General features: G+C 37.5%; 1 protein-coding gene across 5 annotated transcripts in view; it reads right to left on the bottom strand.

The window, feature by feature from the left end:
- Window positions 1-11437: 11437 nt before the first annotated feature.
- The window catches only part of SLAIN2 (SLAIN motif family member 2), an 80557-nt gene continuing 64560 nt past the window's right edge, over window positions 11438-27434 (bottom strand). For all 5 annotated transcript variants that reach the window (XM_036093047.2, XM_036093048.2, XM_036093050.2 and 2 more), the window contains 2 exons: window positions 15424-15742; window positions 11438-14034 (listed from right to left, as the gene is read on the bottom strand). In XM_036093047.2, the coding sequence (XP_035948940.2) occupies window positions 13968-14034; window positions 15424-15742 (386 nt within the window). In that variant the 3' untranslated portion in view covers window positions 11438-13967. The remainder of the gene's footprint in view (window positions 14035-15423; window positions 15743-27434) is intronic.

The following is a 27434-nucleotide window of genomic DNA, read 5'->3' as shown; positions in this document are numbered from 1 at the left end:
AAGACACCACCAAAAAGCTACTAGAATTGATAAATGAATTCAATAAAGTCACAGGATACAAAATTAATATACAAAAATCCATTGCATTTCTATACACTAATAATGAAGTAGCACCAATAAGAGAAATGAAGAAAACAATCCCATTTGTAAATGCACCAAAAATAATAAAATACATAGGAATAAACTTAACCAAAGAGGAGAAAGATCTGTACTCCAAAACTATAAAACACTGATGAAAGAAATTGAAGATGACCAAGCAAATGGAAAGATATTCTACATTCATGGATTGGAAGAATTAATATTGTTAAAAGGTCCACACTATCCAAAGTAATCTAAACATTTAATGGAATCCCCATCAAAATACCATCAACATTTTTCACAGAGCTGGAACAAATAATCCTAAAATCCATCAACTGATGAATGGATAAAGAAGATGTGCTATATATAAACTATGGAGTATTACTTGGCCATAAACAAGAATAAAAGCTTGCCATGTGCAACAATGTGGATGGACCTAAAGGGGATAATATTAAGTGAAATAAGCCAGAGAAAGACAAATATCATGTGATTTCACTCATGTGGAATATAAGAAACAAAAGAAAGAGATAAAAAGAGACAAAAAGAGAGACTTAAATACAGAGAACAAACTGGTGGTTGCCAGAAGGGAGGTGGGTGGGGGGATGGGTGAAATAGATGAAGAGGATTAAGGGTACACTTACCATGATGGGCACTGAGAAATGTAGAGAATTCTTGAATCATATTGCGCATGTGAAACTAATATAACACTGTATGTTAATTATACTTGAATTAAAAAAAAAGATTTGCGAACTGAAAAAAACCCACTAAATAATAGTGTAATAAATATTCTTATATTCACATCTACACTAACAAATGTGCAGGTATATCTGTAAGATAAATTCTTAGAAGGGGAATAATTGAATCTAAAGGTACATTTTAATTTTGTTAAGTGTTAAAAATTGCTTTCTAAAGACTCTCACCAGCAATCCTTTCATTCAATATTTGAATGCCTACAATGTGTCAGGTACTGTTCTAGGCACTTAAGACAAAAGATAAATCAAAGCTCCTGTGAAGCTTATAGTGTGTGTGTGGGGGGGGGGGGGGGACAGAGAGAGAAAGAGACAGAGAGACAGAGATAGAGATGGGGGCATGGGGAGGAAAGGGAGAGTCTTCAAGAATGACTCCAAAGTTTGTTTTCAGCCTGTTGCCATCAGCCAAGAAAGATGAAACAGTTTTGCAAGCTCAGAGGTTTGGTTTTGCACATGTATACCCTGAGATGTCCATAGATATCCAAGTAAAGATGCTAAATCAGCATTTGCATATGTAAATCTGGAGTTCAGGAGATGGGTCTGAATTCCAGATAGATAACAGATGAATTCTAAGCTATGAACCACTGAGTGAGTGTAGACAGAGAAGTAGGCCAAGCACTGGACCCTGGGACACATCAAACTAATAGCTGCGAGGACAAAATTGATTAAAACTCATTAAAAAGATAAGAATCATGAAAAACTACTAAAAACTATGTATACTTATTTATCCAGGATACATACAGAACTACAAATCAGTAAGAGAAGGAGACAACTCAATTAGAAAATCAGGCAAGCTATTTGAACAGACTTCAACAAGAGAATATCCATTTGTCAATAAGATATGAAAACGTACTCACCCATCACAAGTTATCAAGGAAATGAAAATTGAACCCACAAAGGTACCACAACATACTCAGAATGACTAAAATAGAAAGGACTGTCAATACCAAACATTGGGAAGGACGTGGAGCAATGGGAATATTCATGCACTGTAGTAGGAACGTAAACTGGCACAACCACTTTGGAAAACAGTTTAGAAAACATTTGCAGATGTTGAACATATACACATTTTACCTGGCAATTCCACTTTTACATGTATACCCAGCAGAGATGTATGCACACGTACCAGAAAGCTCAGAGTAGCATTACTTTGACTTCACTGATTTCGCAGTTGTTTTTGTTTTCAGTTGCACTGATTTCTACTCTTTATTCTTTCCCACTTCCTTCCTTTCTCTAGTTTCTTAAGGCAGAAGCTTAGATCATTGATTTGCACACTTTCGTTTATTAGCTCCCTACTGCTGCTGTAACAAATTGCCACAAACTTTGTGGCTTAAAACACAAATGTATTATTTCACAGTTCTGTAGGCCAGAAGTCTGAAATTTTCCCAGCAGGCTAAAATCAAGGCATTAGCAGGGCTTTATTCCTTTTGGAGCCTTTGTGGAGTCCATTTCCTTGCCTTTCCTGGCTTCTGGAGATGGCCTGCATCCCATGGTCCACAGCCACTTGCCTCCAGCAATGTTAGGCTGAGCCCTTCTCATGCTGCCATCCCTCTCTCTTTTGCCTCCTCCTCCAAGAATAAGGACCCTTGTGTTTTCATTGGATACACCTGGATAACTTATCTCAAAGTCGGCTGATTAGCAAACTGAATTCCTTCTGCAACTAAATCTCTTTTGCCACGTAACTAAACATATTCATAGGTTCCAGGGATTAGGATGTGGACATCTTTGGAGGGCTTTTTTTCTGCCAACCACATTTTTTTCTAATATAAGCACTTAATACTATAAATCTCCTTCTAGTTACTTTTAGCTCTTTCCCCCAGATTTCAATGTTTCTACCTTCATTTTCATTCAACTAAAAGTACTTTCTAATTTTTTTTTTTTAAAGATTTTATTTATTTATTTGACAGAGAGATAGAGAGCACAAGTACGCAGAGAGGCAGGCAGAGGGAGAGGGAGAAACAGACTCTCCACTGAGCAGGGAGCCCGACGTGGGGCTTGATCCCAGGACCCTGGGATCATGACCCGAGCCAAAGGCAGCCGCTTAACCGACTGAGCCACCCAGGCGCCCCAATACTTTCTAATTTCTAATAAAGGTCTTAAAATTTCCAAATTGTTGTGTTTTCCAGATATCTATCTTGCTGTAATTGATTTCTGCTTTAACTTTCATTCAGAGAATAAAATTTGTTAAAAGAAAATTTGTTCTTTTTATGACCCAGCTTATAATGTTTTGGTGAATATTCCATGTGCACTTAAAAAGAATGTGTTTTATACTACCTTTGGATTGAGTATTTTTTAAATGTCAATTTAGTCAAGTTGGTTTGCAGTGCTGTTCAAGTCTTCCATATCCTAATTTTGTCTACTTGTTCTACCAATCACAATTGTGGATTTGTCTTTCTCCTTTTAGCTCTACCAGTTTTTGCCTCATGAATTTGAAGATCTGTTATTAGGAGCATACATTTTTTAGGACTGTTACATCTTCTTGGTGAATTGACCTTTTATCATTATGTAATTTCCCTTTTTATCCCTAGTAATGTTCCTTGTTCATAAGTCTATGATAATATAGTCACTTGTTTTTTTTTTTTAAAGATTATTTATTTAAGAGAGAGAGGGAGAGAGGGGAGGAGCAGAGGGGGAGGGATAGGGAAAACCAGACTCCCTGCTGAGTGTGGAGCCTGACACAGGGCTCCATCTCGTGACCTTGACATCATGACCTGAGCTAAAACCAAGAGTCTGATGCTTAACCAACTCAGCCACCCAGGTGCCCCAATCACTAGTTTTCTTTTGATTGATGTTTGCATTGTATGTCTTTTTTCATCCTTTTACTTTTAACCTATATCTTATTTATAGATAGCATATAATTATAACAGCATATAGTTGGATATCATCTTTTTTTTAATGCAACCTCTTTTGATTTGGTGTGTTTAGGCCATTTTTTACATTTCATGAAATTATTGGTATGGTTGGATTTAGATCTACCATTTTAATATTTGCTTGCTGTTTGTCCTCTGTTTTTGTTATTCTATTCCACCTTTCCTGCCTTCTTTTGGATTATTTGAACAGACTTATAACTTATTATCTATTCTTTCTTTCAATTGCAGTTTCAATATACACACACTAGGAATTACAATATATATACTTAACCCTTCAGTCTCTTTAGAGTTAATATTTTACCATTGCAAGTAAAATATAGAAGCCTCACAACTATATATATATCCCTTTATTCTTCTTGTAGTCATATGTATTGTTCCTAAATGCACTGAAAACTTCTCTTGACAAGGTTATAGTTTTTGCTTTCAACAGTCATAATATTTTATTATTTTTTAAGATTTATTTATTCAGAGAGAGAGAGAGAGAGAGAATGTGATTGGGGGATGCAGAAGGAGAGGGAGAGGGAGAGTCCCAAGCAGACTCCCTGCTGAGCACGGAGCCCAAATCGGGGCTCAATCTCACGACCTGAGCCAAAACCAAGAGTCCAATGCTCAACCGAGTCACCCAGGTGCCCCAACAGTCATAACATTTTAAATAACTTAGAAAAACTGTCTTTCTATTTACCCATATAGTTAACATTGTTGTTTTTCCTTCATTCTTACAGTTCTAAATTTAACTTTAGCACCAGTTCCTTTAAACAAGTCTGCAGACAAATTCTTAGTTTTCCTTCACCTGAAAATGTCTTTATTTTGCCTTGATTCTTGAAGAAAATTTTCAGTAGATAGAAAACTGAGTTGGTAATTCTTGTTTTCCAGCGCTTTAAAAATAATGTTCACTATCTTCTCACCACCATTGTTTCTGATCAGAAATCTGATCCCCGGAATTGTGTTCTACTATATATAATGTGTTTTTATCTTGATGCTTTCAATATTTATTGTAATTGCTGGTTTTAGCAGTTTGATTAACTTCTGACTGGGTATGTGTTTGAGTTTATCTTGTTTTCTTGAATTAAGCAATTTGTTTTTTAAGATTTTGAGAGTGAGAGAGAGCATGAGAGAGCGAGCGGGTAGAGGGAGAAGCAGATTCCCCACTGAGCAGGGAGCCCAATGCAGGACTCAATTCCAGGACCCTGGGATCATGACCTGAGCCGAAGGCAGATGCTTAACCGACTGAGCCACCTAGTGCCCTTGAGTTAAGCAGTTTATTTTTTAAAAGATTTTATCTTTAAGTAATCTCTACACTCAACATGGGGCTCAAACTTAACAACCCCAGGATCAAGAGTCACACTGACTGAGCAAGCCCAGGAACCCCTGAGTTAAACAGTTTAATTATGATGTGTCTGGGTGTGGTTTTCTTTATCTGGTTATCAATACAGATAGGTTCAGGTCACTGAGATTCTTGAATCTGTAAATTTATGCCTATCAAATTTCCATATTTTAACCATTATTTTTTCAAATAATTTTTCTGTGTTATTTCTTTCTCCTCTTTTTCTGGGACCAACATTGGTGTGCTGAAGCCAGCTTGTTGATTCTGCAGATCTCTTCCCAACTCCACATTCAGTGACATCATGTTGATAGCTTGAAAATGGCCATGGTAGGAGTATTTACACCCGGACGTAGGAAAACATTACAGATAAGGACTTTTTTTTCTTTTTTTTGAGAGCCAGTTTACTACTGGACTCAATGACACAAATATTAGATCTTTTGATATTGGTTTTCAGGTTCCTAAGGCTGTGCTCATTTTTTTGGTCTTTTGTTACTGTCTTCAGTTGGACAAATTTTACTGATTCCTCTTCAACATCACTGACTCTTCCATCATCTTCAGTCAGCTATTGAACCCACCTAGCAAATTATTAAAATTTCAGATTATCTTTTCAGTTCTAAACTTTCTGTTTGGTTCTTTAAAAAATAATATACTACTCTTGAGAACTTTTCTTTTTTTAGATTTATTTTTTTAGAGAGCGAGCGAGCTTGCAAGTGCACATGCACAGCCAGGAAGGGACATAGGGAGAGGGAGAGAATCTCAAGCAGACTCCCCACTGAGCCTGGAGCCCCATGCGGGACTCAATCTCATGACCCTGAGATCATGACCAGAGCTGAAATCAAGAGTCGGACGTTTAAACAACTGAACCACCCAGGTGCCCCCCTCTTGAAAATTTCTATAGTTCCATTCATCTCATGTTTTCCTTTATCTCATAACAGCTGCCTTAAAATCTCTGATAGTTCTAACATCTGGATCATCTTGGTATTGACATTTGTTGTCCTCCTTGAGAATTGATCCCATTTTCCTGGTTCTTTATATGTTGAATAACTATAGATTATAAGCTGAACATTTTTAATATTATATAGACTCTAGGTCCTGTTAAAATATTCTGGGCAATGTTGATTTTTGTTTACCAAACAACCCAGACAGGATCAGACAGCAAGTTCTGTTTCATCTTCTGCAGGCTGTGGTTCTAATATCAGTTCAGTTTATGAAGGCTTTGCTATGCTAAATTGGATCAATCTCACACATGCACTACTCAGTAGTTAGTCTGTGTCATATTCAGTGCTCTAAACTGTAGTTCAGTTCTCAAAGACCTTGCTGTGCTGCTTTGGGTCTGAGTATGTGCAGCTCAGGGTTAAGTTTAAAGGTTGTGCTAATTACAACAAAATAAGAGGAGTCCCTTCTCTAGCTCTCTTCTCTCTGGTATCCCCCCTTGCCACACAGGGCCCCTTTGCCCCGTCCTTTGACCAGATATATGGGGGTCCTCTTGGAATGTTAGCTCAACTTGACACCATTACTGTGCAGTTCCCACAGTACAACCCATCTTCAGGACAAAGAGTAAATAGAGAAAAAAATGAGGATTATCCTCACATTCTTCAGATGCCAAGTGTTCTCTTCCCATTACTTCTGTCAAGAGTTTCCATCAATTTTAACTGTTGGCACTGCTTGTTACCGGGGCTTACCAGTGACACGCCATGACAGAAAAAAGAAAAACCCTCAACATGCTCTAGCTTCCAGGAGCTCATTTTTTTCTGGTCTTCTAGAATTTTTCTTTCACAGGTTTTTCCACAGTTTCCTCTGGTTTAACCTATCAGAGGAACCACTATGACAGGTCTACTAGGTGCCCTCTCCTGGCTCAGGGCCAAGAGAGAAAAGGAAGGGGGTAGGGGATGAAAACTCACCCTTGTATGGATCTCTTCTCCAGGTTTGACTCCACTCCCATTCCATCTGCTTTTGTATATTTTTCAGTGTCCTCAGGTAGTTGCCTTTTGCATTTTTAGTTTTAAGTGGGAGAGAGGTTTTTGAGGGCTTACTCCATCTTGACTATGCCTGAAATCCAAGGCTGCATTATTTTTAAGAGACCCAAACTGGAAACAACCCCACTGTCCTTCAACATTAGAATAGACACATTGTGATATATTTATACAATGGCATATAACATGGCAACGAGAAGGAACAAACTACAGTGACATCAGCAACATGGGTGAATCTCACATTACTTCTGTTGTTTAGTGCTTGAGTCTGAGAGAAACTCCATTTTTGCCTTTAATCAAATTAAGATAGAAGAAAATTACATAGTGTATGGTTCCATTTATATAAAGCTAAATTATAATGTTAGAAATCAGGATAGCTGTTATCACGAAGAGAGGGAAGAGTGATTGGCAGGTGGCAATATGAGAGCTTTAGGGGTGCTAACGGTCTATTTCTTGTCCACATGGTTACACATGTAATCACTTAGTAATTCACTGAGCTGAACATTCATTTTGTACTTTTCTGTACATATTTTGCATATCAACTTCAAAAAACATTTGAAAATTTAACTCTTCCTTCTCTGGGGAATGGACAGAATCTTAGCTTAAATTGACCTATGTACCAAGGGGAATTTATAATGACTGAGGTTACTTCATGGAATTCAAGAACAGGAATGATCCTGGGCCTCAAGGACAACTGAGCCAAGGGCTCAAATACTGTTAGAGCCTTCTCTCACTACAGATGTTCCCTCTAGGAAAATATGACCACTGACATGAAACAATCATTTTATAGGATATGCACTGAGACATTTGTGGTGCAAGACTAGGCCCACTTACTGGGGATAGCACTACTTTCAGGGAAAATGGTCTTCCCTCATTCCATCCATATTTTCATAGGAGCTTTTAATCACCTGACCACAGTCCAGAAATGAGCACTTGACTGTGTTGAGGAATCCTATTCCTGTAAGTTTTGTTCTCAGGATCAGAGTCCTATTTTTGAATAGGCATGCTTGGGGTGGGGTGCAGCCAATCAGCTGATCCTAAAGATTGAGAACTCTAATCTAGACTATCTCAATTCTTTATTTGGTTGTGCCTATTATTTCTTAAAAGTATTTTGTTTTAAAACAGGAACTGTATTCAACCAATATTGTCAATTCTGTCTGGGCAAACTGTTGGGCAGGGTGGCAGTTCAAGTGTCAATAACAGATACTATATGAAGAACTATGGTAATACTGGTTTGGTGAAGTTTTGGAATTAGTATTTGTATACTCTTTCTGGAACTCCTCCCCCAGCAGAATCGATCTAAATGATGGCAGTGACCTCGGAGTTAAGAAAAAGTTACGGTGTCAGTCAGAATGGCTAAAATTAACAAGTCAGGAAACGACAGATGTTGGTGGGGATGCGGAGAAAGGGGAACCCTCCTACACTGTTGGTGGGAATGCAAGCTGGTGCAGCCACTCTGGAAAACAGTATGGAGGTTCCTCAAAAAGTTGAAAATAGAGCTACCATACGATCCAGCAATTGCACTACTGGGTATTTACCCCAAAGATACAAATGTAGGGATCCGAAGGGGTACGTGCACCCTGATGTTTATAGCAGCAATGTCCACAATAGCCAAACTGTGGAAAGAGCCAAGATGTCCATCGACAGATGAATGGATAAAGAAGATGTGGTATATATATACAATGGAATATTATGCAGCCATCAAAAGGAATGAGATCTTGCTATTTGCAATGACGTGGATGGAACTGGAGGGTGTTATGCTGAGCAAAATAAGTCAATCAGAGAAAGACATGTATCATATGACCTCACTGATACGAGGAATTCTTAATCTCAGGAAACAAACTGAGGGTTGCTGGAGTGGTGGGGGGTGGGAGGGATGGGGTGGCTGGGTGATAGACATTGGGGAGGGTATGTGCTATGGTGAGCGCTGTGAATTGTGCAAGACTGTTGAATCACAGATCTGTACCTCTGAAACAAATAATGCAATATATGTTAAAAAAAAAAAAAAAAAGAAGATAGCAGGAGGGGAAGAATGAAGGGGGGGAAATCGGAGGGGGAGACGAACCATGAGAGCCGATGGACTCTGAAAAACAAACTGAGGGTTCTAGAGGGGAGGGGGGTGGGAGGATGGGTTAGCCTGGTGATGGGTATTAAAGAGGGCACGCTCTGCATGGAGCACTGGCTGTTATGCACAAAAAATGAATCATGGAACACTACATCAAAAACTAATGATGTAATGTATGGTGATTAACATAACAATAAAAAATTTAAAAAAAAGTTACGGTGTTAACCATGAATATGATCCCAATTTCATAAGAAGAAAAAAACAAATGACAATATCTGCAAATTTAAGTGGTTGATTACCTAGGGAATTAAGTGCTTTGTCTTCTTTTATAATTTAACTGTATTTCTCTAGTTTTATATAATAAACAATTTTTCATAAGAAAAACCAACTAACGTTATAAAGATACAAACAATATATATGATAGATTTTCTAAATAACATCTAGGAATATCTGCACTCAGGAATTGAGAAATGTGGGTCAAGCTTTCAGTATCAGTTAATGTACACCTCCATTCAAAAGCAAACTCATGTTAAAATATTTTCCCATCCTCAACGGAAGACTTTCTACCCTTCCATTTAGCATTTTATAAGAATGTTAGGTTTAGGGATGCCTGGGTGGCTCAGTCGGTTAAGCGTCTGCCTTCGGCTCAGGTCATGATCCCAGGGTCCTGGGATCGAGTCCCACATCGGGCTCCTTGCTCAGCGGAGAGCCTGCTTCTCCCTCTGCTTCCTGCTTTCCCTGCTTGTGAGCTCTCTAACAAATAAAATCTAAAAAAAAAAAAAAAAAAAGAAAAGAAAAGAATGTTAGGTTTAGCACTTAAGTATTTATTTCTGGATGGTGGGATTGCAGGATCCCAAGGTGAAATGTGGGATCATTTATATTAATATTCTCGGTTTTTGAAGCAATGAGTCTCTATTAGTTTCAAAATCAAATATTAAGATTTTTTGTTTTTAAAAGAGAAAACATTAAGTTTAGCCAGTTTAGATAAAGAATTGGTTCGAAATTGGCATGCAGTTAACATAGTTTTAAACTGACTTGTATTAAGTAAGGTCTGTGAGCGAAATCTGTTCCATTTTCAGACTAGTAACCAGAGGACCACTTAGTCCACTCAGACTTATATTTAGGATCATTAAAAATATATTAGGGGTTGCTAACTTTGGCTTCATGCTCACGTGAACATCCTGTTCACTACCTGCCTCAAAGTTCGTTTCTCTATTATTTACTCTGCTGTTGTAACTCAAAGTTAAACTTTGATATAGCAAATATCTCACAAGAACCTCCATGTGGGTTTTCCATTGTATTGAGTATATAAGAAATTTAAGAAAAATTCTCACTCATTGATTTACAAGTACCTTGACATTTAATTTTAAATGGTTCTTAGAAGTTTTTGGGTTGGCTTGAGGGGAAAATTCAAACGTATCATTTCTCTATGCTGTATTAATGAGACTAATTGTAACAAAGGACAGAAAAACTTCCAAAACGAATGTGGGGAACTAATTAATCACTGTATAATTCTGGATTTTCTTCCATTTATCCATAAGAGAAAAATGCACGATTAACTAAATAAATGTATTTGGTTTGAAAATGTATTAATTTTCCCTTTTGGAAACTCATATATAATGTCTTTTTGCTTGTTTTACATATACTGGCTTTTTTTTTTTTTTTAATGCTGGCTTTTTAAAAGTAGGTATCAATTCACAGCAGGTGACAAAGTTCCAAGAACGTACCAGTTTTGAGTAAACTATAAATATACTCCAAATAATTCAAATATGAAATAACTAGGACAAGGAGAATATAACATGATATATTCCGACTCATGAAGATCAAGTTTGAAAGGGCAATATGACTTGGGTCTGTGTGTTTAAAAAAAAAAAATCAACTGAGAAATTGATTAAAACCAATTGTAGGCAACTTGGGGTGGGGAATCTTACCATATCCAGAAATTCATAAAACACTTGAAAAAACAAATATAAATTTAATAATAAACATTATGGTCAGGCTGTTTTATTAAGGAGGCAACCACACATACAAGTTCAGCTATAGAAATGTTTGCAAATCAAACTTCATGTGATCTAAAAGGACCATGCGTAATGTCAAAAATGGATGTCTGTACATTCAATAAAAATTTAAACATACATAGTCTAGATCATTCTGGAGTTATACAAATGTCTGGGGACACATGTATCTAATTTCCTTTCAAAAAAACTCTTATAAAAGTGATGTATTGAGATAATTTTAAAAAGTATCTGACAATTATGAATGGTCCCCAGTTTTACAAAATGTGATTTCCAGGGCATGAAAACTGAAAAAAGTCAACTCTTCAGAGAGTGTTTTATATTATACAAACAAGTTCTGTAGAAAAATGATCCAGCAAATGCTTGAGTTAAGAATATTTATATTTTTTCCAATTTTTTACACTTTTATTAACACACTTACAAAAAAATAACATTCAAACACTGAGAAAATTAAATAACTTTGGAAGCAGAGCTCATAGCTTTCTGCTTACATATAAGGGACAATTCTGGGCTGTTGGCACAGAAAAATAATCAACATTCATAAAACCCTTACTACTATATATCAAACATAAGTTAAAATCATAGGCACTAGTTTATCAAATCCACATTTCTTCTGTAAGACTAACCACAGTGAATCCTTAGATATTCCCAAACAGAAAAATTGGCAATACACAAAGGCCTTCTAGTAAAAAGGCAATTTTTCTCTTTAGGAACCTAAAAGCCAATAGTCTGTGGTTGTACAACCGCAGGTAAAATAATGCTTTACCCAACTCAGATCCAAATACGTTTCTAACAAGTGATGAAGCATTTTAATAAAAAAAAAAAAAAATAGACCTTTTTTTTCTGATGCAGCCATTTAAAAACAAAGTTAAATAACCTGAATACTCCTTTTGAAACAGATAATCTAACTTAATGTAATGGGTGTTTCAAATAGAGTTAAAATTCCTTGTAATTATTAGATTGCAGCATATTTTTCTTTTGCAATGTTGCACTGAAACTGAGACCTATTTTGTTTTGTGTACATATGGTTTTAAAAAGAGACAGTGGCTAGTTCTTTCTTTTCCTTAGATTTTTACATGAGTTACCCCCCACCCAAAGCAGATGCTTTATCTTCCTCTGAACAGCAACATTTTTTAGTTCATCATCATGTGGAATTCTGGCGCCGCCCTTCCCTGACCCACACCCATCACCCTCAAATTCAAGGATACAATTTCTCCCTTGCATTATACACCAAAATACATTAGCACTGGCAGTTTAAATCTCCAGCTGCATGTGCTAACTGAATGACTCCCTATTGGTCAAGCTAATAAAAAATACCATGGTGTCATGGCAGAATTGGGGCCTTGGTTTTAAACATTTTATCATTCTCTCAACCTATCAACCTCAATGCTATCCTGAATATCAAGTCTCTCATTTGTCTCTCAATTTCTTTTGCCAACTTACAGGATGTCTTTGACTAACAGGAAATGAATTTATGTTCAAGTCTCTAAAATCCTTTAGGTAACCTGATTGCCAATATTTCAGAGCCATTCAAATTAAGTATTTTAAAACAGACCTCACCATGAAAAATGAGAAGCCCGCTGAAGGAAGTTTTAGTCTGGTAATTGTCTAATAAAACCGAAATAAGTGATTTCCAGGATATACATAAGGGCCACTAGAGAGCAAGTATTTAACAGATTAGAGTCATATGTAGTGGGTTTCATTTGTTACCAAAAATGTAAAAATTAACGTAAGGCAGAATCCAAGTCAAAAGGGACAGTATTTTCAAACGAGGTTTTACACAGTTACCTAGTTTAAAGTGGATCAACTTAAGTAGGATTCAGCAGGCTCTATCTTCCTACCACATAATAGACCATTGTGTCAATTAAGAGTAACAATACAACTGTCATTACCAGAGATCTTATAAGTTAAGTGCATAGATTTTTTCCCCCCTCTCTCTCATGGTATGGTATCGTTCCAGGTTGTAAGCACTGAGGCGGTGTTAGTTATATCAAGAATAAAGACACATACTACTTGCTCTTTCCTATCATGGAAACCTGCTAATAAAAAGACGATCTCTTAGTTCTGTAACAGATATAATAGCATGTGAAGGAGTTGGCTTCAATAGCAAAGGCTATCTTTCCTGAGCCAGGAGCTATAAAGTTTAGAAAGATTGTACAACTGATATTAAGCCCTTTTGGCAATCAAAACAAACACGCAGAAGTCCGATATGTCAATGCAATACAGTGGATGCACGGTGTAACGTTATCTGGTGGTGGTGATATGTGAGCTACATCCAAAACTTAAGATTAAACAAAATGACAGTTTTTCTGATGCATCAGGTATCATGTTTGAAATCTCTAGCCTAGATTTCTTCCCACCCCCATCCTCCCTTCCATCTCAATTTCGTTTCTTGGAGTACTAGTGAAACACTAGTGAAACATTTTAGATAATTAGTCAGAATATTAGTTCTCATTAACACAAATATTTATTGATGCTATTTATACAGTAAATTAGGTTGAATGTGAAGTTTTGGATAGCGTGAATTCACCATTTTCTTGTGCACAAAGGTATTCTCTCATTTAGAAATGGGCATTTCTCTTTGGCATCCATTAGTTTTTTGCCCAGATATTGGCCTCTGTCAAATATTAAAAAATCAACTTAGTTTCTACTAAACAAAACTAAATGTGATTCCATGGAGAGTGATTGTATGATTACCAAACACATCTGATGTTAAATGTCATTAAAGTGCTGCTTGATCATCTCTGTCAGTTTGTGCTAATTAAGACAGAGAGGGCTGGGATTTATAAACCCCAAGAGTCTTATCTGAACAGTCTGCATATAAAAGTTGTCTTTTAGCCTGGTGAAGGGGTATCCATGAAGCTGTGGGCCTCTGCATTCCCATCTTTGCTGGTCAATAGCAGCCATCTTTCCAACTGTCATCTTTCATGCTACCATAGGTTTTAGGAGCTGGCAAGGATCTGAAATAAAGCAATTTTATAAAGTGATTTGTAAGGCTTTATGAAACATTACCATACTATCTCCCACATATATTAATTACTTTGCAGGTGGCATCCCGATCCAATGAAAGCTGCTCCAGGGGACTACTGAGATCAAAGCTCTAAACAGCCTATTAGGACAATTGTCCCACACCTGGCATTTCTAACTTTCCAGGTGACTTCACTAACATCTTTTTGTTAACACAGCTACTATAGTAAAAGAAAGGAAAAGACAGTCTCATCTCTTCCAACAGCATGGATCACCAACATTTTAATTAATTAATTAATTAATTGAGGGGGGCAGAGTGATGAATGTGACAGTAGAGACTTAGTGTCACCATCACTTTGAGAGGCAAAATGACATAGCGTTTAAATGGACTTTTGAGTCAGACATACTTAGAACTGAAAGCCTTTAGTTGTGTAGTCTTAGGCAAATTACTTAACCTCATTAAATTTCAATATTCTCCTCTGAAAAACAGGGATAATAACAGTTTAATATTTATGTTATTGTAATGTTTAATGTTACTGTGAAAATTCAATAAGGTACCTGTAAGTTATTTAGCACAGTGCATAGCAAAAAGCTGTTGTACTCTACTACTGAATTCAGAAATGTAATACATTTATCTTAGAATGAAAGAGATATGGGTAATTCAGTTTAAATGCTTACAAGATGAAAGCCATTTTTTTCCCCATGCAAATAAATATTTAAAGTTTAATTATGCTTGGACTCCTAAGTTTACTGATGGTGGTAATCACATTCCTGAAAGGCAGATACTACGATTACACAGATGCATGGTTCCCAGCCTGGCTGGCCTCAGAATCACCTGAAGATTCAACAGACAAACAAAAAAATTACCCACAGATTTTGGCCTTCCTACTAGATCTACTCTCTAGGGGTAAAACTTAGGCCTCTACATTTATATAAATTCTACAGAAGATTCTGAAGTATATCAAAGTTTGAAAACCACCCTCCTAGATTATACTCAGATTTGGTAGCTAGAAGTTTTATCTTAAATCTCACTCTAGGTTCTAATAAGCTTCTTTATCTTTACTGAATAACATATTCAAAATGAACAAATATCACAACCAAATTGAGTGGTTCTAACAATTTTTCCTAGGAGTTCTCGCTGGTGCCTAATCATGTTAGGCATCTGTGTGAATTTTAGCTGACCAAAGTGGAATGACACCCTTGTGTCTTAAACGACGATTTCTTTAAAACAATAAGTCACGTTTTGTTCCAATTCTACTAAGACTCTAATGGGAACCCATTAGGACTCTCTAGGTTTGCTACCATGTGCAGTGATGAGCATAATGCTAAACTACCCACCTTCCTATGCTCCAGACTGTTTCAGCAGCACATGTGCCACTTACCTGCGAACAGGCTGTGCAAGTTTGCTGCGAGGCACTGGTATGCCCCCCGCAGAAGGGGCACTGGGTCTGGGCAGGCCACTTCTCATCGCGGTTGTCCCTGCAGGTCTGCTTAGAGTAGTGCTGTTGATATTGTTGGGAGGATTTGCTGGGACTGTGTTCTGAACCATGGGCGGCACAGCTGAGGAGGTGGTCTGTGTGAGCGGTGTGGCTTCTTGGCTACCAGGAGAACCAGAGCCATGGTTACTAAATGCTTTCACTGGCTGCCGGAGAGCCAGAGGAGACGGTGCTGCAGGGGGGCGGAATTTGCCTGGAGAAGGTACTGCAGAAGGGCAAAGAAAAATCAATGTTTTTAGTAGAAACTAAGTGTAAGTGAAACCAGTGCTTTATATTACACTTGATGACTAGGCCACCAGTACATCTGTATTCACGAAAACTTGCTTTACAGAAATGCAAGGAATAAAGAATATTTCTGGCTAACAAAACAAAACAAGGTAACTGTAAGTCCTAAATAACCAAGTCCTTATTCAGAGGACTGCAACTATCCTTCATTACAGTGTTTTAACCTGCCAGCTAGGAATCCACAACACCAGAAGAGAAAAGGCATTCAGGAATCTATTTCACTGTAGCAACTAACCTGGGCCACATTCTAGAAAGGGAATAACGGTTGACTACCACATGGTTGACGAGAATTTGAAACATACTCTCCCTTCAAAAAACCATTCATGTAAACATGTATCAAGTATCTGGTGGCTGTACTTCAAAGTCCTATATCCCCTACAGTGTAACTTAAGAGTTGGAAATAAAACATTAAAAACAAAACAAAACAGCTTCCACTGTTGTGCTTCACCAAGTAGAGAAGTTATAAATCTAAGGGCATATCAAGATGTGTATGAAGGCACAGGATAAAGATGGTACATTCTTCTGGAATGTCAATTCTATAAGTTAAAACACTTTTAAGTTAAAATAAATACTGACACATGAAAGAATAAAATGTAAAATTTGCATTGTTTTAAGCCAAAATAGGACTACAAATAAATATTATTGTGGTTATTCCTTAACATTATAAGTTCTGCTCTCCTAGGGGACACATTCATTGTTCCCTGTTTATTTGGTTTAGCTAAGTCACCTCTAAAAGGGCATCAATTTTAGTTTCTTCAAATGTCCATGAATGGATACACAAAATGTAAATAAAAAAATATTACCTTGACCTGCTTATCTAACAAAGAATTTGGGAGGTGAAGAGAATGGGATGTGGAAGGAAAGAGAGACAGCTGGATCAGAGACAGAACCAGGTCACCCTATTCTCTCTCAACCTCTATTAGGTTGGGGAGGATATGACTGAAGGGAAAACCTTGGTCTTAAGACTCCAGAAATGGATTATTCCACACAACTCCATCTTCTTCACTTCTACTAATCTGTCTACATGGTAATAGGTAACAGTAAGGTCTGCCACAGTAGCGGGTAGGAAAGGAAAAAATGGATGGCCACTATTTTCTTCTCCTATCTGAGAGAAAGAAGAGAGGATACACTTTAGCTTCAAAACTCCCAAACGGGAAATTCCTCTTACCATCCTTTCAATAATGTTTTTTATACATAGCCTCCTTCCTTCCCAACTGATCTTTCTTGCCTTCTGTTTAATTGAAGTCCCAAATGTCAGCATCTCTGTACTTAAGATATGTTAGGCCCCAGTACTTGATAGGCTCAAATGATCTCTGCTTGGCTTCAAAAACATTAGAGCCATGCTTCTCAAACTTGACTGTGCATCAGAATCCCAAGGAGCTTTTTAAAAAAGAATACAGAAACCCAGGCACCACCTCCAGAAAATCTAGTCTAGAATGAAACTCAGATATTTATATTAAAACCACCACAGGAGCTTCAAGCCATGATGGCAAAACTGGGAAGGGGGTTACCTTCCTACCTGTAAACACCTGTACAACTGGACAAAATATACAAAACAGTTTTCAAATATTGGACAACAGGCAGTATAGAACTATAATTCTGGAGAAAAGGAAAATAAATGTAGTGAGCCCTGTGAGCACACTGGCTTTTTGGGGGGGGGAAGGAGATGCTTTTTGGAATGTAGAGCAAGGAGGATCCTGAGCAGATCAAAGTTATCTTGCTGAGCTGAGAAGACAAAAGTTGGAATTTGAGGAGAAGAGTACCTTAGAAGAGGGAGCTGCTCCAGAAGACCTCCATAACTCAGCTGAGGAGTCTACTTGAATCCTTGGCTAAATACTGTGCTACGCATATACCAAGTGAAGTTCCATGAGACTGAGCAAAGGAAGACTGAAATGCTGTAAACTAAATAAAGCCTATTACTTGAAAATAAACTATAATAAGTTTGGGAAGATGGCTTCCAGGGGAATTCTACCAAACATTTAAAGAAGAATTAATACCCTATTTTTCTGAAGCTACTTCAAAAAACAGAAATGGAAGGAAATTTTCCAAACTCTTGCCATAAGGCCAGCATTACCTTGGTCCCAAAACCAGACAAAGACCCCACCAAAAAGGAGAATTACAGACCAATATCCCTGATGAACATGGATGCAAAAATTCTCACCAAGATACTAGCCAATAGGGGGATGCCTGGGTGGCTCAGCTGGTTAAGAGGCTGCCTTCAGCTCAGGTCATGATCTCAGGGTCCTGGGACTGAGTCCCACGATGGGCTCCCTGGTCAGTGGGGAGTCTGCTTCTCCCTCTGCCCTTCCCCCTGCACGCACACACACGCACTCTCTCAGGTAAATAAATAAAATCTTAAAAAAAAAAAAACTAGCCAATAGGATCCAACAGTACATTAGAAAGATTATTCATCACAACCAAGTGGGATTTATTCATGGGCTGTAAATCAATGTGATACACTATATTAATAAAAGAAAGGGCAGGGCACCTGGGTCGCTCAGTTGGTTAAGCATCTGCTTTCAGCTCAGATCATGATCCTGGGATTCTGGGACTGACCCCCAAGTCAGGCTCCCTGCTCAGCAGGGAGTTTGCTTCTCCCTCTCCCTCTGCCCTTCCCCTGCTTGTGCTTGCTCTCTTGCTCTGTCTCAAATAAATCTTTAAAAAAAAGATAAAAAAAATAAAGGGCAAGAACTATATGATCCTCTCAATAGATGCAGAAAACATATTTGACAAAGCACAGCATCCTTTCTTGATTAAAACTCTTCACAGTGTAGGGATAGAGGGAACATACCACAGCATCAGAAAAGCCATATATAAAAAGCCCACAGTGACTATCATTCTCAATGGGGAAAAACTGAGAGCTTTTCCCCTAAGATCAGGAACACAGCAGGGATGTCCACTATCACCACTGCCATTCAACATAATACTAGAAGTCCTAGCCACAGCAATCAGACAACAAAAAGAAATAAAAGACATCTGAATCAGCACTCTTTGCAGACAACATGAAACTCTATGTGGGAAACCCAAAACTCCACCCCAAAATTGCTAGAACTCATACTGCAATTCAGCAAAGTGGCAGGATATAAAATCAATGCACAGATATTAGTTGCATTTCTATACACTAACAATGAGACAGAAGACAGAGAAATTAAGGAGTCAATCCCATTTACAATTGCACCCAAAACCGTAATAAGATACCTAGGAATAAACCTAACCAAAGAGGCAAAGGATCTGTACTCAGAAAGCTATAAAACACTCATGAAAGAAATTGAGGGAGACACAAAGAAATGGAAAAACGTTCCATGCTCATGGATTGGAAGAACAAATATTGTTAAAATGTCTATGCTACCTAGAGCAATCTATACATTCAATGCAATCCCTATCCAAATACCATCAACTTTTTTTACAGAGCTGGACATGGATGGAACTAGAGGGTATTATGCTAAGCAAATAAGTCAATCAGAGAAAGACAGTTATCACATGATCTCACGGATATGTGGAATTTAAGAAACAAAACACAGTATCGTAGGGGAAGGGAGGAAAAAATGAAACAAGATGAAACCAGAGAGGGGGAAAAAACCGTAAGAGAATCTTAACTATAGGAAACAATCTGAAGGTTGCTGGAGGGGAGGTAGGTGGGGGGATGGGGTAACTGGGTGATAGACATTAAGGAGGGCATGTGATGTAATGAGCATTGGGTATAAGACTAATGAATCACTGAACTCTACCTTGAAATTGATAATACACTATATGTTAATGAATTGAATTTAAATCAAACACATTTTAGACATAAAACATAGATTAAAAGTAAAAGCACAGAAAAAGATACAATACACAAAACTGATCATGAAAAAGCTGGAATGTCTATAACAACATCAGAAAAAAAGATGACCATGAGAGAGAGAGTTCAATGTTAAAGAGGTTGATTCAGAAAAGAATATAAGAATTCCAACTGTGTATATCCAAAAACAGATGTACAAAACACATGAAACAAACTGACATAACTGAAAGCTGGGGGGAAAAGTCTACAATTATGTATTTCAACACTATTCCAGTCTCAGTAACTGATAAAATAGGCAGAAAATCAGAAACGACATAGAAGACAAACACCACCATCAATCAAATTGGCTTGACATTTATAGAACACTCTAGTCAACTGATCACAGTTCAAACTTTCATCAGCAGGTGAATGAGTAAACCAAATGTGGTGTATCCATACAATAAAATACTACTCAGCAATAAAAAGGAGTAAACTGCAGATACAATAATCTGCAGTTGACTTATTTGCTTAGCATAATACCCTAATAATAATCTAAAAATTATGCTGAGTGAATTAAGTGCCAGACACAAAACAGCACATATTGAAGGACTCCATTTATACTAAGTTCCAGAGAAGGCAAATCTACGGGTGCCTGTGTGGCTCAGTTGTTAAGCGTCTGCCTTCGGCTCAGGTCATGATCCTGGGATGGAGCCCCGCGTCGGGCTCACTGCTCAGTGGGAAGCCTGCTTCGCTTCTCTCTCTCCCACTCCCCCTGCTTGTGTTCCCTCTCTCGCTGTGTCTATGTCAAATAAATAAATAAAATCTTAAAAAAAAAAGAAAAGAAAGGGCAAATCTAATTTATGGTAACAAAGCAGATCAGGTATTTGCTTGAGGTTTGAAGAATTGACTGGGAAGAAATACAAGGAAACTTTTGGGGATGATGGAAATGTTCTATAATTTCACTATATTGGTGGTTACATGAACGTATGTGTGTGTGTGTTTAAAGATTTATTTATGTATTTGAGAGAGAGCGCATGCACAGTGGGGAGGGGCGGAGGGAGAGGAAGAGAGAAACTCGAAAGCACGGAGCCTGGTGGGACGCTGGATCTCAAGACTCTGAGATCACAACCTGAGCTGAAACCAAGAGTTGGTCGCCCAACTGACTGTGCCACCCAGGCGCCCCATGAATGTGAATTTTTGCTGAAATTAAAACTGTGTGTTTAAAATTCCACCTGAATATAGCTGACTTTAAGAAAACTCCATAAGGGACTCTACAGTAGAGCCAAGACTGAGAATAATGGCTCTTGAATCAATCATGTCCTGGTCCCCAACAACTGTTACAGTCTCTGGCAGAAAACTGAAGATGTCCACGGGGCCTGAGTACACTGAATTGCAAATTCCATGATCTTCACAGAAGATTTTTTTTTTTTAACTCTTACATAATCCATATTCCCCTTTCTATAGGTGACTGTAAGTATATTTTCTCAACTCCATTCTCTACACCCAGCCTTGTCTCCCTTGCCAGATCAGTCTCTATCCAACTTGTTTCAGTGATTTCCTGGAGGCTTACTGGATAACCAAGGCTCCAAGGCTCTCTAATTCATCTAGCCACTACCTGAGGGTGTGGCCTGGACCTCCTCCTTCTAGTACCAACTCCAAAAAGGCCATCTTCAGTCCTAGCTTTTCCCATAGTTGGTAGTCTTTCAGCCAGGGTTTTGTTTTGGTAGAACACAGGTTTCTGATAGGAGCAAGAACAGTACAGTTCACAGGATCATAAGCTTCAAAGAGTATTCTGGAAAAGTCTGGGGAGTTGAGGAAAGAGAGCAATGAGGTCAGATTAAGAGATGCACTAAGACACTGTGAATGACAATCTATTAGATGAGGGATGACCGAAGAGTCCTAGGCTTCCTTCTTATGGTGACTGATGTAAAGCCCATGGTGAAATTAGGCATTTATACCAATGAGGCTAAGAGTGTTTCATTTCTACATGATAACCTTACACATACTGGAATATATCTATAATGCTCTGAATGTCTTACCCAAACCTTATCTTGAAAATAGGCTTTGTGAAAAGCATCTTTTCTTCCGGAAAAACTTCTGACCATTTTTTGAACTGATAATAGTAATACCAGGGAAATGATGGTCTCCCGAAATTTTTTAAAAATGTGAATTTCAGATTGCCACTTGGGAAAATGGGATAGATGTGTTTTTCCTATTTCTCCCTGGGCATGAGTATAAAGTATAATTTAAAACCCTGGGCATGATATATAAAACAGACACAAGAAAACTCTATGTGGAGAGGAAAAAGGAAGACTGCCTAGGGACCTTGAGACCTAAGGGATGACATGGTAATGAGTTGCTAGGGTTTTCTTCTTGCTATATATATCCCAAATTGGAGCTGAAGAAATTGGCAACCTGGAAAAGCCATCAGGTGGGACAGAGGAAAAAAACCCTGCTCTCTCTAGCCAAAGAACTAGGAAAGAGAACTTTTAGATGATAACTATTCTACTCCAGCCAAACACCACAGAAAAACTGTAGCCTTACTCTCACCCACATCAGCAAGGGCTGGTGGGGTGTCTGGACTTCTATTCTTGTGAGGTTTAACAAGGTGCCCCAATATTTTCTCCAGGAAGGTGTCAGAGAAGACAGTAATCAGATGTTCTTTCCTCTCCTTATGGGTTGGTGTCAGAGGAGGTCCAGTACAGAGTCAGGACTTTGATAACTGCTCAGTGGTAACAAGACCACCTCCACCACATTGTGAGTGGAGACCAAGTGGGGAGCCAGAACTCCCACCTCCACCCACCTGGCCCCTCTCCCTGAGGTGCCAACAAAGACTGAGTTGAAAACCCAGGCTTCTATTTCCACCTAGCAGTAATAAAATGCCCCAAGCCTCATCCACCAAATGCCCGAGTGGTGTCAGAGAAAGACATATAAAGCCAGAAAAAACAAAACCAGAAATATAGTATCGAAAAAGAAAACCACAGACCAATCTCTCTCATGAATGTAGATGTAAAACTCCTTAACAAATTATTAACAAATAAGAACTCAGTGATATATATATATATCATATACCACGATCAGGTGGGGTTTATTCCAGGATGCAAAGTTGGTTCAAAATTTGAAAATCAATCAGTGTCATTCACCACAACAACAGGCTAAAGGAAAGTCACATGATTACATCTACTGACGCAAAAAAGCATCAACCAAATTTAACACATATTCATGATAAAAATCCTGAGAAACACAGGAATGAGGGAACCTGAACTTGTTAAAGAACATTTAAAAAAATACACATATAACATTATACTTAATGGTGAAAGACTGCTTACCCTCTAAGATAGGAACAAAGGAAAAATATATACTCTTACCACTCTTATTCATAGTGCTGGAAGTTCTAGCTAGTGCAATAAGAAAATAAAAGGCATATAGATTAGAAAGAAACTGTCTTCATGATTGTTACATCAAAAATCCCAAGGAATCCACACACACACAAAACAACTTCTAGAAATACTAAGTCCAGTAAAGTCACAGGATAAAAGATTAACATATAACAATCTACTGTATTTCTTTTTTTTTTAAAAGATTTTATTTATTTATTTGAGAGAGAGAATGAGATACAGAGAGCATGAGAGGGGAGAGGGTCAGAGGGAGAAGCAGACTCCCTGCTGAGCAGGGAGCCCGATGTGGGACTTGATCCCGGGACTCCAGGATCATGACCTGAGCCGAAGGCAGTCGCTTAACCAACTGAGCCACCCAGGCGCCCCCAATCTACTGTATTTCTATATAGCAGTAATGAATGTACAGAAATCAAAATAAAAAATGCAACACCACTTGCACTGCTCCCCCAAAAGAGAAAAGAAATATTTATGTGTAAATCTAATAAAACAAAACCCAGAAAGCAAATTTCAGCAAATATCATAGGTTAGCTGCGAAAATCAAATGAGTAATATCTGTATAAATAGTTGGCAAATGTATAATATTACACAAACTGTAAGGCATATTACATCTGTGCCTTCCTTATCTAAGGAATACTGGAGCCTTTCAGCCTGTTGCAGCTGAGTTCTCTGGAAAGATATTCAACAATGCCACTCAAGGGGCGTCTGGGTGGCTCAGTCATTAAGCGTCTGCCTTCAGCTCAGGTCATGATCCCAGGGTCCTGGGATTGAGACCCACATCGGGCTCCCTGCTCAGTGGGAGGCCTGCTTCTCCCTCTCCCTCTGCTGCTCCCCCTGCTTGTGCTCTCTCTCTGTTAAATAAATAAATAAAATCTTAAAACAAACAAACAATGCCACTCAAGACAGTTGTCTCCTAGGCCATCCTTATAAATTAACTAAAACACAGGGGTTAATTAGACTTTATTGTCCAAATTAATTATGATAGTAGGTTATAATTTCTCTTTGCTCATTTTGGAAACTGAGAATTGCACTTAAATCAAGGCATAAAATGAAGTTGTTATCTACCCTAAGCAAGAATTAGAACTCTATTTATAAAATTGACATATGACTAAGAATGCTAACCTTGGTGTCTAAGTTAAGTCACGTCTGAAATGAAATGATGGGTAATATGAGGATTCCTATTTTTAAAACATTCATTTTTTGTCTTTTGATAAGCATTTAATAAAAATGGCAAGTTTTCTAATTGAGACTTAGAAAATACACCAGGCACTTTAGAATGGGAGAAACTGAGTAAACTATATACTGTTTTTAGCTTAGTAGATATTCAGAGAATGTTTTATAAATAATATATCTCAAATGTAAATAGCAACATAAAAAAACATAGATACTCCAAATGGTTGTCTTCACAGTGATATGTCTAAACTATAAATTCCATCAATTGTATAATTGCTAAAAATATGTAAGTATCAAATATATAGTTTACAATAAAAATATACACATTCCCAAACACTGGCCACTATGACTAATGGGGAGAAAAACATTTATTAAAATAGACATGCCATCCAATTATTTAACAAAGATTAAAAACAAAAATACTTGTTAACTCTCCCTTACATCATCCCAGTTCCTCAGTAGTCTACGCACCATCAAGGATAGTAAGAGGTTACAGACATAATAAAGACTTAAAAATAAATTCTGGTTATTAAAGACTGCAGAGATGACATAAATATGATTCTCTCACTAGTGCTATCTGTTCCCACCTTTTCACTGTGTAGAGAAGATAACTTGCCACAACCACAGAGATCAACTGAGCAAATAAGAAAGTCAGAAGTTGAACCCACATCTCCTCATTCCCAGATTGGTATTCTTTACTGGGAACTAAAAGAGAAACACCTCTGGGAGTAGAAATTAAAATGTTATTCTCACTATTTTTATTTTCAACTGGACTCAGAACGTATGTTTGTGGAGCTACTATCCTAGGCAGGTTTCCTAAGACATGATACCAAGGCCCTATTGAACTTGTGAAGGCTGACAAGTAATCACACACAAAAAGAATTTACAAGGCATAGAAGACTTTGATTTCTTCTTCCATTACTATACTTGACTCACCATTATTTTTGTAAGCACACAGTTATCATGAGAAGATTTATTAAACATAAGAGGCAGAAGACACCCCTGGGAATGGGCTTTACTATAGTTTTTCTTCCTTACATACAAAAAGATTGATAGATATGAATAAATAAGATATGAATAAATAAGCTGCTGGCAAATACTTGCAGCATTAGCATTTTCAAAATAGGCAAAAAGTGGAAACAACTCAAATGTTCACAACTGAGAAATGGATAAATGAAATTTGGTATATCCATACACTGAATATGTATCACAATAAAAAGGAACAAAGTACTAATATATGCTGTAATATGATGAACTTCGGAAACCTTATGCTAAGCCAGTCACAAAGATCACATATTATATTTACATGAAATGGCAGAGGCACAGGTAAAACCAGAGATAGAAAAATTAGTGGTTGCCAGGGGCTGGAAGGAGTGGAAAATGGGTATGATATTTCTTGGGGGTGATGAAAATCTCTAAAGTCAAAATAATTGCTCAGCTCTGTAAATATACTAAGAAACATTGACTTGTACACTTTAAAAGGATGAATTTTATTTATTTATTCTAAAGATTTTCCTTATTCATTTGAGAGAGACAGTGAGCAAATGACAGAGCACAAGCAGTAGAGAGAGAAGGAGAAGTAGGCTCCCTGCTAAGCAGAGAGCCTGATGTGGGGCTCAATCCCAGGACCCTGAAATCATGACCTAAGTGGAAGGCAGCTGCTTAACTGACTGAACCACCCAGGTGCCCCAAAAGGATGAATTTTATAAGTAGGGAAGAAGAGCAAAGGTAAGAAATCTCAGAAAATAAGCAGCCATATTTTTTAACAGTTTCCCAAAACAAAAGAAGAGGGATCTCTAGAGACCTAAAATTAGAAAATCTTAAATCAAGGTCCCTTTCTAAATGGTTAAAAAAACCAATTCCAAAGAAAAATGGGCAACAGAAAAGAACTGAGCCAAATCCCACATGAAGTTACTATTAAAAAAAGAAAGGCGCAGAATAACATTTCTATTAATGGTACAACCTTGCCAGAAATTGTGTCCACCATGTACACACACGCAAAAGATGAAAGTTATAATCTAATATTTCAAATTCTAAAAGTATTTAAGAAAATGATAAAAGATATGAAAGAACATCATAAATCAGAATAGGAAACATTAAAAAATGAGGTGATGGAACACAGAAAAGAACCGGACATAAATCATCCTAAAATGAAGTCTAAGATAGAAAGAACACAAGAGTCAACACACATGACAGATAATGCTTTAAGAGAAATAGACAATGAAAAGAAACTTTTATAGAACAAGAAGAAATGAAGAGAGATGGAAAAGGATTCAAGAGAAGGCAACAGATAGAAAAGACAGGGAAAAAACATCCAACATATGTACAACAGGAGTTCCTACAAAAAAAAAAGCCAAAGCAAGAGAACAGAATACTAAAAACCATAATCCAAAAGAGTTTGTCTGAAATTTTAAAGTATGTGAAATTCCATATTGAAAGAACACACGCCTATCTGGGGAAATCAACTCAAAATGACCAACATTAAGATATATTCTCATAAAGTACTGAACTTTAGGGTGGGTGGCCTGGGTGGCTCGGTTGGTTAAGTGGCCAACTCGTGATTTTAGCTCAGGCCATGATCTTGGGGTCCTGGGATCGTGCCCTGCATCGGGCTCCAAACTTAGCAGAAGTCTGCTTCTCTCTCTCCCTTTGCCCTCCCTTCACTTGCTCATTCTCCCTCTAAAATAAATCAATAAATCTTTTAAAAAAATAAATGATTAAACTTTAAAGGAAAAGAAAACATCCATTGGACATCCAGATAAAAACCAAATGAATGTAAGAGAAATAACTTTTTAGTCCTGACAAAAATGGAGTAATATATTTAAGACACTCAAGGAAAGAAAATATGAGCCAAAGATTTCATATCTAGCTAATGAATTTCAAATATAAAAAGGGCAGTCATCAACACACAAAAATGGAGGGAATGGATACTGCTCCTACAACTCCTTTTTTAAGGAATCTACTAGAGAATGAGCTTCAAACAAGAAAAATGGTTGGTGAGACAATAATGTACAGACTGACAGTAAGCATTAAATACATATTTAAATGTACAACTAAGACTAAATAAAAGAGTACAAATAACTCTTTAAGCTGATAATGGATATGCAGTGTAACTGCTTAAAAAAAAAGGAGTGAGCATATGCAAAAGGTTTTTTTAAACAATTTTCAGTAGCCACATTGTATGGTATTATGCTAATGTTTTCTCCAGATTTTGTGTGTAATATGGGATAAAATAAACTGTTAAATGATATTTTAGTTCTATCTGTTGGGGCGCCTGGGTGGCT

The sequence above is a fragment of the Halichoerus grypus genome, chromosome 3 (assembly GCF_964656455.1).
Source record: "Halichoerus grypus chromosome 3, mHalGry1.hap1.1, whole genome shotgun sequence".
Taxonomy (NCBI): Eukaryota; Metazoa; Chordata; class Mammalia; order Carnivora; family Phocidae; genus Halichoerus; species Halichoerus grypus.
The sequence above is the reverse complement of the archived record's forward strand: the minus strand, read 5'-3'. Positions and strand labels throughout refer to the sequence as shown.